Source organism: Macrotis lagotis, chromosome 2 (genome assembly GCF_037893015.1).
Source record: "Macrotis lagotis isolate mMagLag1 chromosome 2, bilby.v1.9.chrom.fasta, whole genome shotgun sequence".
Classification (NCBI taxonomy): Eukaryota; Metazoa; Chordata; class Mammalia; order Peramelemorphia; family Peramelidae; genus Macrotis; species Macrotis lagotis.
The window spans coordinates 12,780,795-12,794,862 of record NC_133659.1 but is presented as its reverse complement, the minus strand read 5'-3'; the positions used below and the strand labels follow the sequence as shown (position 1 = coordinate 12,794,862).

At 39.6% G+C, this 14,068-nt stretch overlaps 1 protein-coding gene across 2 annotated transcripts in view; it reads left to right on the top strand.

The window, feature by feature from the left end:
- The window catches only part of PDE4B (phosphodiesterase 4B), a 737,209-nt gene that overhangs the window by 111,375 nt on the left and 611,766 nt on the right, over positions 1–14,068 (top strand). For both annotated transcript variants that reach the window (XM_074221243.1, XM_074221244.1), the window contains exon 2: positions 12,593–12,705. In XM_074221243.1, the coding sequence (XP_074077344.1) occupies positions 12,664–12,705 (42 nt within the window). In that variant the 5' untranslated portion in view covers positions 12,593–12,663. The remainder of the gene's footprint in view (positions 1–12,592; positions 12,706–14,068) is intronic.

Genomic DNA, 14,068 nt, shown 5'->3' with positions numbered 1-14,068 from the left:
GGGGAAGGTGTTGAGAGGTAGCTTTCTGTTTAATCTGATGACAATGTTCCTCCCAGTTAGAACTGTTCCAGGGGTCAGGGGCCAGGGGCCAGGGGCCAAGGGCCAGGGGCCAGGGGCTGCTTTGGGTTTTTTCTCATAATTTGAAGTCTTGCAACAGAACTTAACCATTCATTGGAAATTTTGTAGAGGAGTCCCTGTTGAAATAGACTCTTAGGTCCTTTTCAGTTTGGAGATTCTGTCAATAATATCACCCAGTTTCTAGGTAGAAGGGATCCAAAAATGTATCTAGTTCAAATTCATTATTTTATAAATAGGGAGACTGAGGCCAGGAGAGGTTGTGAAGTGACCCTGGAGAGTGGGACTTTGGATCCAGGTTCTAATACTCTTAGACTCTAAGTCTAGCATTCTTTACCTAATCCTCACAATTAGGAAGACTGATTAGAAAGCCTTTGAGGTCAAGATATGTATTCTGTCCACACCCAAAAGGACCTTCAGCTATCAATTCCATAGGTCACCAACCACTCTGGACTGGTGCTTTCTAAGCTCTCCATCTTCACATTGCATCTGATCTCCCTATATTCTAGTGAACTTCCAATTACATTGTATCATAATCCATCTATTTGTATATATTATATATATATATATATATTCACTTTGTATAAATTCTGTATATATTTATATATTGATATTATTATATATTTTTATACCTTATATTTTATTATATACATTATATTTCTTTTGTGTAAATTGAGTGCAAATAGGTATTGTTTCTTTCTCTGGACTGGTACCCCCAACCTCTAGACTGGCATACAATATAGATTCTTTGCAATAGATTGACTGATGGATCTATTGGCCATCATCACCCAAGATAGCTTTTGATGACTTACCAACTGAGGGTTCATGAAACCTTTATAAATTGGTCAGTCATTTCCTAGAATCAGAAACCCAGATTTTCATGTTTGGATGGAACCTCAGAGACCAATTGTTCTAACCCAAATTTGGACAAGAGTCCCCTTTGCAACATATCCAAGGAAATGAGATGACTTATCCAATCTCCATTTGAAGATCCCTGGAGATGGAGATAGAGATGGATAGAGTGCTTTCCCTGGAGTCAGGGAGGATCATCTTACTGAGTTCAAATTGAATCTCAGACACTTAACTCTCTGTGATCCAAATCATTTCCCCTTGTTTGCCTCAGTTTCCTCATCTATAAAATGAGCTATAGAAGGAAATGACAAACCCCTTCCGTATCTTTGCCAAAAAAAAAAACCTAAATGAAGTCATGAAGAGTCACATAACTGAAATAGTTAAAAACAAGTGATAGAGAACTCCCTATCATGTGAAGCAGTCTATACTATTTTTGAAAAGTTATAATTATTGTGATTTTTAAAATATCTATCTAAGTAAAAGCTGACTGTAGATTTAGTCTATTGTCTGGGATTCCAGAAAACTAGGATCTTCAGACCTTGAAAATCCTTTTTTGGTCTAAATTGATGATCCCACAAATCTGAATCTTATCTCTCCTCCATTAAGATAAAACTACTCAACTCTCTTTCCAGCCTACCCTCCTCAGCACTTACCTTTGAGCTCTTCTCACCTTTTCATGCATACCAATCTCTTCTCTCCCTCTAGGTTATAAGGTCCTGGTGGGCAGAAATAACTTCTGCCCTTTCTTTTGTATCCTACACTGCAGGAGGATCCTTAGCTCAGGTTTGAAAAGATAGGCTGCCCCCTGGAAATCCACAGTTAGGTAAATTCTGGATCCTCTCCCACAGTCTTTGCTGCTGTTCAGGAACCCTGGGCATCATTTCTGCCTGGCCAGGCTCTCTGCTAGTGCATCCATCAGCCCATAGCCCATCCCATCTTACACATGTTGTACCCACCAGTCACAATTTCAAACTGGCAGATGGGGAATGAGGTTTTCCTGAGCAGAATATTTTTGCTTCATTGATTCTCTCTGTTGGCTGTGTCAGGTGGAGCATTTGGTTGGCAGTGGTTTCCTCCCTTCCTGCTTCTTTCCTTTCTTCTTTTCTTCCTCCCTTTTTTCCTTTTCCTTATCTCTCTCCATTTCTCTCTCTCTTTCTTCCCTCCCTCCTTCCTTTTCTTTCTCTTTCTACCTCTCCTTCTTTCTTCCTTTCTCCCTTTCTCTTTCTTTCATCCCTCCCTCCTTGCTTTCATTCCTTCCTTCTCTCCTTCCTTCTTCCCATTTCTTTCTGGCATGTAACTTCCTAATAGTGAAGATGATCATCATCATTGGTTTGCTACATATGTCTTATTATTCTTGCCCTTATACCTGAGAGTAAATTTTTTAAAAAAATAATTCTTCTTTATAAAATCTGTGGTTTCATCAGAGTAGGTACTCATAATACCATTGGAGCATAACCTTAAATAAAGAGTTCTATCACTTTAAGACTTGCAAAATAATTTACATATATGATTTCATTTGTTGATCCTCTAAGAGGCAAAGACTATTATTTTCTCCATTTTACAGTTAAGGAAAGTGAGGCAGACAGGGGTTAAGTGATTTGCCCAGGGTCATACAGCTGATGCAGAGGAAGAGGAGGAAGAAGTATTTGAGGCTGGGGTTGAACTCAACTCTTCCTGACTCCCAGTCTAGCCATTTATCAGTTGTACCTCTTACTCAAAGAGGTTTTCAAAGTTATTTCTATGTATTTTACTGTAAAATACTGTAAATTCTATGTATTTATTCTATGTTAATCTATGTATTTTACAAAGGAGGATCAGAGGCCCTGAGATGTTATATGACTTGCCAAGGATTGCACAGGGAGAGCATAGCAGAGCTGGGATTTGAATGCACATCTTCTGCCTCTTTGAACCACAAAACCTCCTCCCTGCATTCATGTGGATCCCCAGGTCTCCATGGCATCACCTTCGGGCAGTGTGGGTCACCATTATTAAAAGCCAAAGGCTAGGCTAGACTGACATTCTGATGGCAGATGCCTAGAAGGATAATAACAATAAAGGATAAATAATACACTATTCAACATGTTTGTGATCAGAGCATATATGTATCTTTATATGCTCTGATCACAAATATATTTATTAAATAGAGACACATATATGTATAGAGTCTGCTTTCAGATATGTGTGCATGCATGCTTCCTCCATATAAACTGATTTTTGGCCCTGCTCTTGGATTCCATCAGGTAGATAGGTAGCTCCAGGCAACTAGTGGTGTAGTAGAGAAAGTGATGGACCTGGATATAGGAAGACATGAGTTCAAATCTAGCCGCAGACATTTACTGCCTCTTTGGCCCTGGGTAAGTCGCTTAACCTTGATCTACCTCTGTTTCCTCATTTATAAAATGGGCTTAACAATAGTTAAGGGGTTGTTATTTAAAAATGTAAATGCCTTCCTTCCTCATGGGCTGAATAAAAACAGATGTGGGGCCAAAGGCTCTAATTGCCAACTCTTGCTTGAGAGGAGGAGGTATGGACTTTGAGACAGGAGGATCTGCCTTCCTACTTCAGACACGGCCTAGCTGTGTGCTCCTAGGAAAGTCACTTACTCTTTCTGTGCCACATCTGCAAAATGAGAGAGTTCTATTTTTCTAAACTTCATTCAAGATTCAAATCCTATGTTGTAAGGTATGGAGGGGTTGGGGCCTCCAGTATCCATGGTCTTTAAACTATGTATGTAACCCTGTGGTATACCAATACAATTTTAACTCCTATATTTACTAATTCCTTGTTTCTTTATGTTGTTGCTTACATAGCCCAATAGAGACACATACATGCATTGTCTAGGTAAGCTGTATTTCTATGTGCATACCTGTACATAGCATTACGTGTGTAAGGATAAATACAGGTCTCTTATGCATAGATGGGATGTGCACATGCGTGTGTCTGTATGTTGATGGTGGACCAGAGTCTTACGGTGTATATATTAGTAGGCTAGTTTTTAGCTGATGCCCACATATAGTCAATATTGTCTTCAGAAATCAGCATTCAAAATCAGTCAGTTCACTTACATAAATATTTTTATCAGATCTTCCCACATAAATGTCACTTTGCTAGTCATTGTGGGTGCTACCAAAAAAAAAAATGAGAACAATTTCTGCTGCTGCAGAAGCTCCTGTCCAGTGGAGATGGCCCAATAACTCCTTTACAAAGGGTTTTGGGGTTTTCAAGTCACATTTCTCAAAACAAGGGGATCTGGGCAGCCACATGTCTAGAGTCCCATGTGCAACCATGAGCTGGTCCCCATAGCTGAGAATTCTCCTTACCTCTGCGTCTTTGAGTACCCAACTTCCTGTGGGGCTTAATTCAGATGCCCCTTCCTGAGACCTTTCCTTGCTCCTACCCCCAGTTTCATGCCCTTCAAAGTTATCTCCTTCAGGTGTTCTAATCTGAATGACTTGTATGTCTGCATTGGTTTCTTTTCTTGGTGTCATTCCTATGACAGACAGGGTAGTGCACTGATCACAGAGAGGGGTCCAACTGGTATTAGGTTAGAGTTGCCATACCCAGGAGTTCTCTATTCTCACAGTATCAGAGATCTGGACCTTATCTCTCCCTTCACCAACCCCCCCCCATTGTGAACTCCTTGAAGGTGCCAATTGTTTTTGCCTTTCTGACATACTTCAAAGAGCATCATGTTGGCTCTTCAGTTTCACTCTCAATCAATTAAATTAGATTTTATGTTCAATAAAGAATAGTCAATATTATTCATTAAATAGAATCAATAAGTCATCTTTATTTATTAAATGCTTGCTATTTTCTAGGAAGTGGACCAAGAGCTGGTCCATTATACATACATTAGATATACATACATATATATATATATATATATATATATATATATATATATATATATATATATATATATGGTTCCTGCCTTCAAAAATCTTATATTTCAATGAAGGAGGAGATACACCCAATAATAGGTTCCTACAAAATGCATATAAAGTAGATTTAAGTCAACTTTTCAGGGCAAGAGAAATGGCTTGGGATTTAGACAATGACTCCAGTCATTTAATCAGCACCTACAATGTGCCAACCACTTGGCTAAAGTGGTCAGTTCCTGGTCTCTTTAAACTCCCCTTCTGTGCCCCTTGGTATCAAAGATAGAACTGGGAAGTCTCTGAAGCTTTGGCAGTTGAATCCAAGCTCAGTTCTCTGAGCTTGGTCCTAGGGACAAATGGCATGCCTCTTATATAAAGACCAGCTAGATTGAATTCAAAGATACTGGTCACTGGAGGGTTGATTATCAGGAGATACATATCTGGACTCATAGAGACAATGAAAAGCATGCTTATAAAGCCTGGAAAGGTTGTGCTGGCCATCAGAGGAGGAATTCCCAGGGGGACAAAATGAGCAGTCTTTGACTTTTTGTAGTAATTTGTTGATTAATGATTTTCTCGTATCAGAAAAAAAAATGTTAAACTATTCCCACTCCAAACTCAAAATGCTGGAATAATTAGGTTCTTAAATATATGACACTTTAAGGAAGGGATATTGTCAGACTATGTACTACTGATCCACAGAGTTTTCAAAATACATACGTAATTTGGGCTGATGACTATGGAGAACTGAAGGAAGGAAGAAAAAGATTGAAGGAAGGAAGGAAAGGAAGGAAGAAAAGCAGGTAAAGAAAAGAAGAAACAAAAGAAAGAAGGAGATGGAAGGAAAGAAGAAGGAAAGAAAAGAGAAGGAAGATAGAAAAAAGAAGAAAGGAAGAATGAAAGAAGAATGATAAAAGAAATTCAGGAAGGAGATAAAGAAAAAGGAGTGAAATAAAAGAGAAAGAAGGAAGAAAAGAAAAAGGAACAAAGGAGGAAAGGAAGATAAAAAAGACAAAAGGAAAGAAATAGGAAAGAAGGAAGGAAGGAAGATCAATAAAATAAGCATGTCAGATTTTATTCATTTTTTATTACCCAAAGTATCTAGATTAGGACATTGTCCATGAGAGTTATTCAATGCATTTCTTTTTGCTTGATTGAATTATTTTGAATATCTACATATCTATATCCATATCCATATCTACATCCATCTCCATCTCCATCTCCATATCTATAGCCATATCTATCTATCTACCTATCTATCTATCTCTCAAGTAAGCATGATTGAGGGCGACTGACCAGTTTTGACCCAGAGAACAAACATTGAACTATACTCCCTCCTTTTGGCAAAGAGGTATAGACATAGAAGAGCAGTCAGTTGCAGCAAAGAAATAATTGGATTTGCTTCCAATTTGTCAGTTTTATCAGGTGCCTACTATGTGCCTTCCTTCATTCCTTCTATCTCTTTCTTTCATTTCTTCTTCTCTTTTCCTATCTTCATTTCTTCCATAGGTAGTTTTGGAGACTTTAGGTGAAGTTAAGGGTGAGATAAAGTAGCAACAGCAAGTCATTGCTGCCCTTGAGGACCTGATATATACTTGTGACTGGGGGGGGATGTTTGATAAAGAAAAGCATAATTACAGGGCATGTCAGTTAGGTTGTCATAGTAGATAGAATGCCAGGGCTGTCATCCAGAAGGTTCTTGGTGAGCGTGTCTGACCCTAGACACTCACTAGCTGTGTTCTCTTCACCCTCTGTTTGCCTCAGTTTCCTCCTCAATAAAATGTAGATAATAATAGCACCTATTTCTCAAGACCATTGCAAGGGTCAAATGAGAAAACAGATGTAAAGTGCTTTCTGTTGTACAAATGCTAGTGACTGATAATAAGGTCATTTTCCTGTTGGAAAAGTTCCCTCATTTGAAAAAAGGTAAATACCAAATTTTATTTTCTACTCTTTTTTGGTCATAATAAGAATGACAAAGTCCAGTTTGGGGTTAGAGAAGTTTTTGGTCAACATTCTTATTTGAATTTAAATGGTAAGGATATTTTTCACAGTAGGCATGCTCATGTATTCAGCTAGCTAATTAGGAAATGTTTGTGATCTCACCATTGGGTCAGTCAATCAACAGTCACTCATTAAACATTTACCATGTTCCAAGAATTGAGGTAAGTGCAGATGATTCAAAAAATATCACCAATGCCCCCCCAAGATAGACCCTGACCTCAAAGGAGCTTCCAATCTAGAGGGGGAAACAACTCAGGAATGACCATCCTCTCTCTCTCTCTCTCTCTCTCTCTCTCTCTCTCTCTCTCTCTCTCTCTCTCTCTCTCAGAGATAGAGGGAGATGGAGCCAGAGAAAGATGGACAGAATTGGACAAAGAGAACCATAAAGTGATAGACAGATAGATAGATGGGGTGGGGGGTGGGGAGAGTTAGTCATGTGCTTTCAGAAAGCCATTTGAAAGCTGAATGGGATAGGGAGAGGCTTCAGATGGGGAGACCAGGCAGGTAGATATTGAGGAATCCGGTTGAAAGGTTATGTGGTCTTATCCCAAGGTGGGGGGGGGGCTAGGGAGGGGCACTTTGACTGTGTTGGTATAGAGAAGGGAACATTTATAAGAAATGTCACTAAATAAGAAGATCTGGCCACAGATAAGAAATATGAGTCAGAGTAAGGAGTCCAGGATAGCACCAAATTGAAAAACGTGGATGATCGGGAAGTTGTTGGGCCCCTTATAAATAAGAGCCAGTCTCAAAGAGCCCTTGAAGGCATACAAAGTGCTTTCCATATTTTCACTCATTTGATCCTCACAACGACTCTGTGAAGCAGACACTGTCATCAGCAGCAGCAGATAACTCCCATTCTAGGTGAGGAAAATGAGACAAAGAAGTGAAGTGACTTGCCTGGTCACACAGTTGATGTCCAAGTAATGATTCGAGCTTTCTTCATTCCACATTCCAAAAACTGAGAAGAGGGGAGTGTTTGAAGGGAAGAGTAATGAGTTCTGTTTTTCTGTTGAACTTTATGTGATCTCAACATTGAATAAGATGCATTACTTTTAAAAAATATTTTATTTTCCCAATTACATGGGAAAAGGTTTAAACATTTTATTTTAAAGTTTAGAGTTCTGAATTTTATTCTTCCTCTTTCCCCCTCACCTCTCCTTGAGATAGTAAGCAATAGGATAGGGATAGTTTTCCATTACAATCATCCACCTAAACTTGTGTCCCTTCAATTTCCAATTCTTTGCCATCACAAAAAGAACTGCTATAAATATTACTGTACAAAGAGATTCTCCTCCCCCCTTTTAAATGTCTTTGAGATAGAGACCTACACATAGTGTTGCATGATTCAAGGACACACAGTTTTATAACCATTTGGTAAGAATTCTAAATTGTTCTCTGGAATGGCTGGATCAGTTCACAACTCCACCAACAATTTTCCTACATCCTCTCCAACACTGATCATTTTCCTTTGCCCTAAACTTAGCCAATCTGATAAGTATGAGGTAATATTTCACATTGCTTTAATTTACATTTCTCTAATTCAGTGATTTAGAGCATCTTTTTCTCCTTATCAATTTGATTTTTTTGTCTGAAAATTGACTGTTCATATCATTTGACCACTTATCCATTGGGGTATGACTTTTATTCTCATACATTTGACTTGGTTCTCTATGTCTTTGAGAAATGAGGTTTATCAGAAATACTATAAAAATAGAAAATTCATTTCTAATTTCAAAGAGGCACAAATATGTATAATATATGCACATATATGTTAATAATTTCACAGACAGTGATCTATTTGGGAACCTTCAATCTCAGAGGATTATTTTTGTTTGGAACAGAATATTTTATCTCTAAAGGAACCTCTAAAGGAATTCAAAGCTGAGGGTGAGGTAATGCAGCTAAGTGGTATATGAGTAAAAGGCGACTCTGTTTAGTTTTAATTTATTCTTAGAAATAGACAATGTTCTTCTCATCTGTTCTACTTTTAGAAAATAAAAGAAAGTAATATGGTATTCTATTCAATAAATGCAAAGATAAGGACAAAAAGACATCATATTATGGCCAATTAGTGGTGACAGCTATGAAGAAAGAAAAGGAGCAGGATGAAGGAGAGAGAAACCGGTCTAACAAAAGACAGAAAAAGCATTTATACAGTGCCTTCTATGTACTAGACATTATGCTCAACATTGAACAATTGTAATCTCATTTGATATCACAAAAGCCTGCGAGGTAGGCATGGTTATTATCTCCATTTTGTAGTTTGGAAAACTGAGGCAGGAAGAAGATAAATGCTACACAACTAGTAACTGTGGTAGGGGACTAAGACCCCTTGCTCAGAGACTCTAGGACCCTTAACTGCCCCTAGACAAAAGAGCTATTTGTGATAGGTATAAAGAATGAGTTGAGCAATTGGGGGGTAGACTCGATGACAAGTCTTAAGAATTTCTCTTTTTTTCCATCTTTGAATGAACGGTTGTTTATTAATGTCTCTGATTTTGTGTTGAGAAAAATCTTCAAACCTATTAAGTCTGGAAATGACATTTGGGATTAGGCTGTGAAAGGTATAAGTGGGGAACATAATTCTCTATGTTTGATCTTGGGCATAGTCGGGAGCTACCAGAGGTTCTGCAGGGAGATGGGTTTGAGGAAAATAAATCAGGTGACTGGGAGAAAGGACAAATTGAGCAAGGCCTGCCATCCCTCTTGGATCATCTGCTGAAATGAGTGAGACAAATGCATAGAGAGGAGAGAGGAGAGCTAGAGGGAGGGAGGGGGACAGACAGATAGAACGAGAGAGAGAGAGAGAGAGAGAGAGAGAGAGAGAGAGAGAGAGAGAGAGAGAAAGAAAGAGAGAGAGAGAGAAGAGAAGAGAATGTGTCAGTCCCTCATGTAATAATAGCTCCATTTCATGGATTTAACATATACTTCATTTTTAAAAATCAATTTTAATTTATTCTTTTGCTTTTATATCATCTACATTTCCCTCTGCATCTCTTCTCTTCCCCTTCCTCCCAGAGAGACATCCCTTATAATAAAGAATTCAAAGGGGAAAGAAGTTCAGAAAACTAATGAACTTTTAGAAAGTCTTTCAGAATATAATCTCCAACACCCATGGTCTCCTATCTCTGCAAATAGTCAGGAAAGGGAGGAGAGTCATTGAAATTGGCAGCATTGAGTCCCTACAACTCTAGGCTTAAATCAAGGGCTATTTGGATATTTATAACATCATTTGTGATCATAAAAATTGTCAACTTAAAAATGAATCTGCTCTGTTTGGCCAAACATTTAATTAATTCTTCCCTAAAAAGCTCCTAGATCTATAGAATTTTGAATCCTGCTTGTGGTTGCTGTGGCAGTGCCAGACCAAATGATTTCACGGGCCTCACAAGCTGGACATTCCCTGTCTCTGCCTTAAATAATGCTTTAACTCAGTGGGATGTGTCCTACACCTGGGTTTTTCCTTCCTTGATACAGAGGAACCAAGAGAGTGAGTGGTCATTAAAATCCATTTAAAATATGGTTGGTATTTGGTTATGGCTTTGGCTTACAGCGATCCGGCTCTGTAAAACAAATCAACAGTCCGTTTCTGACCTGCCTTGGTTAACTTGTGAATATATACAGACTTCTCTAGAATGCAGTATATCAGACAGTAGAACAATTTCATGACTTTTCCTCCTTTGTAAACACCCCAACAGCAATAATATTGACAAAACAAATAGTTTATGACATTCATTTAGGGCTTGAAAGTTTTTAAATCAATTTTCAAATATTTCATTATTTTGTTCTCTTCTTAACCGAGGGAGGCAGGTGATATTATTAGACCCATTTTACAGAAGAGGAAACTAAGACAGACAGAAGCTAAATGACTTTCTCAGTCTAATTTAAGCTCAGGTCTGTTTTGACTATATAACTAGATTGCTATTGCTGCTTTCATAGAGATATGAATAATTCACACTGGGTAGAACCTTTTCCTGCATTCCTAGAAATCTCCCAGGTAGAGCACTATTCTTTCTCATCTCTCCTGGGGATAATCCTTTTTGCTTCATCAGTTTTGAGTTTTCCATCCTTATTGTTCTGTAAAATGATGGTTTGAAACTAGGAGCCTTGGTTTCCTGGGTGATGACAGGACTGTGTCGCTACTTAGCATTTCACACTTAAGCCAGAGCTGAGCCATCATCCGGCTCTTAATCCCTCTATATCTGTGGAATATACAGAAAGCTCCCACTCTTGACTTGATCTTCAGAAGGAAGATGGCAGCTTGGGAAACCCAGACCTTGGGGACTCCATGGACTCCAATTCCTCATGTTCACTGACTGTTCCATCGAATTGAGGTTTTCTTCCCCCAAGACACGTCTTGTCATACTTTGATAATCTGTTGACTTTGTCACCTCACTGATGGGAGCATTCCCATCAGAGGTGCAGGTGAAAACTCATAAAATCATAAGATTAGAGGGGGAATCAATCAAACACACATTTAAGAACTTTCTAGATTGCTAGGTTGTACCATAGTTCATAGAAAGAAAGACAACTCATCTTTCTGAGTTCAAATCCAGCCTCAGTCTGGACAAGTCACTTAACCTCGTATCCAGGGTCATGTCCCAGATGACTCTGGAGGAAAAAGTGAGGCTGGTGACTTTCTCAGCATCCCTTCCCTCACATCCAATTCCTGCGCTTGTCATGACATCACCTCTCTGAGGTCATATTTTTCTTCTAGAACAAAGGGTAAGCAATATTAGCTATCGGCAAGTCTCTTCATTCTTTTCCACTCAGTTTCCCCTTTTGTAAAATGAGCTGGGGAAGGAAATGGTACTCTATTCTAGTACCTCTGCCAAGAAAACCCAACTGGGCTCATGAAACATCAGGGGCTACTAAATGACTGAACAACACCGAGGATAGGCAGTATAACGCTAGCAACCCAAAGACAACCCTTAAACAATCCTTAAACAATCTCTGCCCTCCAACCCCGTCATGTTATAGCTAATATTTTCTCCTTTATGTTTTCTCATAAATTCTGTCAGGGAGGAGGGTCCACCCTAGATGTGGGGGGAGGGGCACATTTTCTGTTTCTTCTGACTTGCATGGATACTTGTGGAGCTGATAATAACTATCATAGCAAGCATTTATATAGGTTTGCAATTATTATCTTGCTTGAGCTCTACTGCATTCCTGGGAAGTAGGGAATATTGTTATTCTATTTTATAGAGGAGGGATTTGAAGTTGAATGAGATCAAGTGACTAGTTCAAGGTCTCACAGCCAACATGTAATGGAGGCAGGATTTAAACCTACATGTCCTGAAAGATCAACTTTATCTCCATTCTAACAGCTGGAAGGTGACCATACATAAAACAGGGACAGGATACATATTAATGCAGGAATCCCTCCTAGCTTGTGAGTTCAGTAAATCTAAATTGTTTTCTTTCTTCAATTAGAGGGGGCCTTGTTTCAGTCTCCTGAAATGTATTTTATATCATATTTTTACCTGGGTTCATCTAATCTAAAGTGACATTCACCACCTGAGCTGTGCCGGGGCCTGGGGTAACAAGTCACCCAAGAGTCATGATCCTCAAAGGCTGAAGTGTTTTTGACATCTTGGAAAGAAATTCTGAAACAACAATGTCGGCTTTGAACTTTTGCTCTCCTCCTCCTCCTCCACCCCCTCCTCCTCTGCTGACAGCACCACTGCCTCCGCCAGGTGAGCTGGAGGTGAGGCAGCCAGAGGCTGGTGCTTTCCCCATAGGACTGAGCTGTCAATTTGGTCTTCCCTTCTTCCCTGTAGGTGTGGAGAGCTGCCAGAAGAACCGGGTTGAATAACAGGCATCACCCCAGGGGCCTGTCTTCCTGTCTAGGATGAAGAAAAGCAGGAGTGTTATGACAGTGACCGCTGATGAGGTAAGGCCTCGCATTCAGGGTTCTTCCTGTTCTTCCCGTTTCTGTCTTGTGCTCAGGTAGTAAGCTATGGGAGGAGATCCAAGGAGATAATCTGACCATGTTTCCTAAGACCCTAGATTTAGGAATATAAGAGAACTTAGAGGCCATCCTATTTAACCCTTTCATTTCTTATACATACATAGGTCAACTGAGGCCCAGGATGAATAAATGACTTTGCCAAGGTTCTAAAGGGAGTAGGCATCATAAGCAGGACTGAAACACAGCTTTTCTGAGCCCATATCTAGCACTCACCTCAAGGGGATAATGTTGGTAAAGTGTTTAGCACAGCAACTGAGAATATTGGTTGGTGGTTGGCCTTCATTCTCAAAGAGGACCTAAATGACATCACTAGGTCACGGTTCAGTGTGGCCCACTGAGTCTGTGCAGACCAAAATGAACTTGGAAGGTTCCACACTTAGGTAGGCACAAATAGTCCAGATGACCATTTGGGATGGAGAGGGCTTGACATCTTTTCAGAGATAATGCAATTCTGCTTTGTTCATAGAGCACAGCATCTATTTTGATTTGGGCACATCATGCTGGGCAGTCCCTTAACAACATAGGTGCTTATTTCCTTCCTCCCTCCTTTCTCCCTTGCTTCCTTCTTTTCCTCTTCCCCTCTCCTTTTCTTCTTCTCTCCCTCCCTCCCTTCCTTCCTTCCTTCTTTCCTCCCTCCTTCCTTCCCTCCCACTATTCCTTCCTTCCTTCCTCCCATCCTTCCTCCTCCTCCTCCCACCCTCTCTTCTTTCCCTTCCTTCCTCATTCCCAAGCCACCTGATACCAGATCAAGCAAAGTTCTCTGCTCCAGAATGCCTCTGTGTTAGATTCTGTGTGGTGGTGGTGGGGAGGAGATTTGGAGTCAGATGATTGACTTCAAGTCTCACTTCTGCTCTGTCCTACCTCCAGGAGTCTTTTGGGTCATTTCTCTGAGCTTCAGTTTACTTGTCTGGAACTAGATGAGCTTCACGTTCCCTTCCAAATCAAAATCTATGATTCCTACATCCTCTCTGTGTAACCTCAAGCCTCAGTTTTCTCATTTTAAAACCAAAGGGGCTGGATTGGATGATCTCTGAGGTAGCTGAAGATCTCCTTCCTACCACTGAGCATGGAAAAGAACTGAAAAATGTGGCTTGCTTTTCTCAGTCCCTTTGCTGTGTATATCGAGTTTGTGTTAGAATGAGAGAAAAAGGACACAACTAAGTTTCTGATGATTCCCTTGCTTAGTGATCAAGTAACTCAGGAAATGGGAGATGAATTCCCATGTAGTTTTACAAATTCCCTAAATATTTGGGTGGAATCAATTTTTATTTAAAAAAAAAGAACT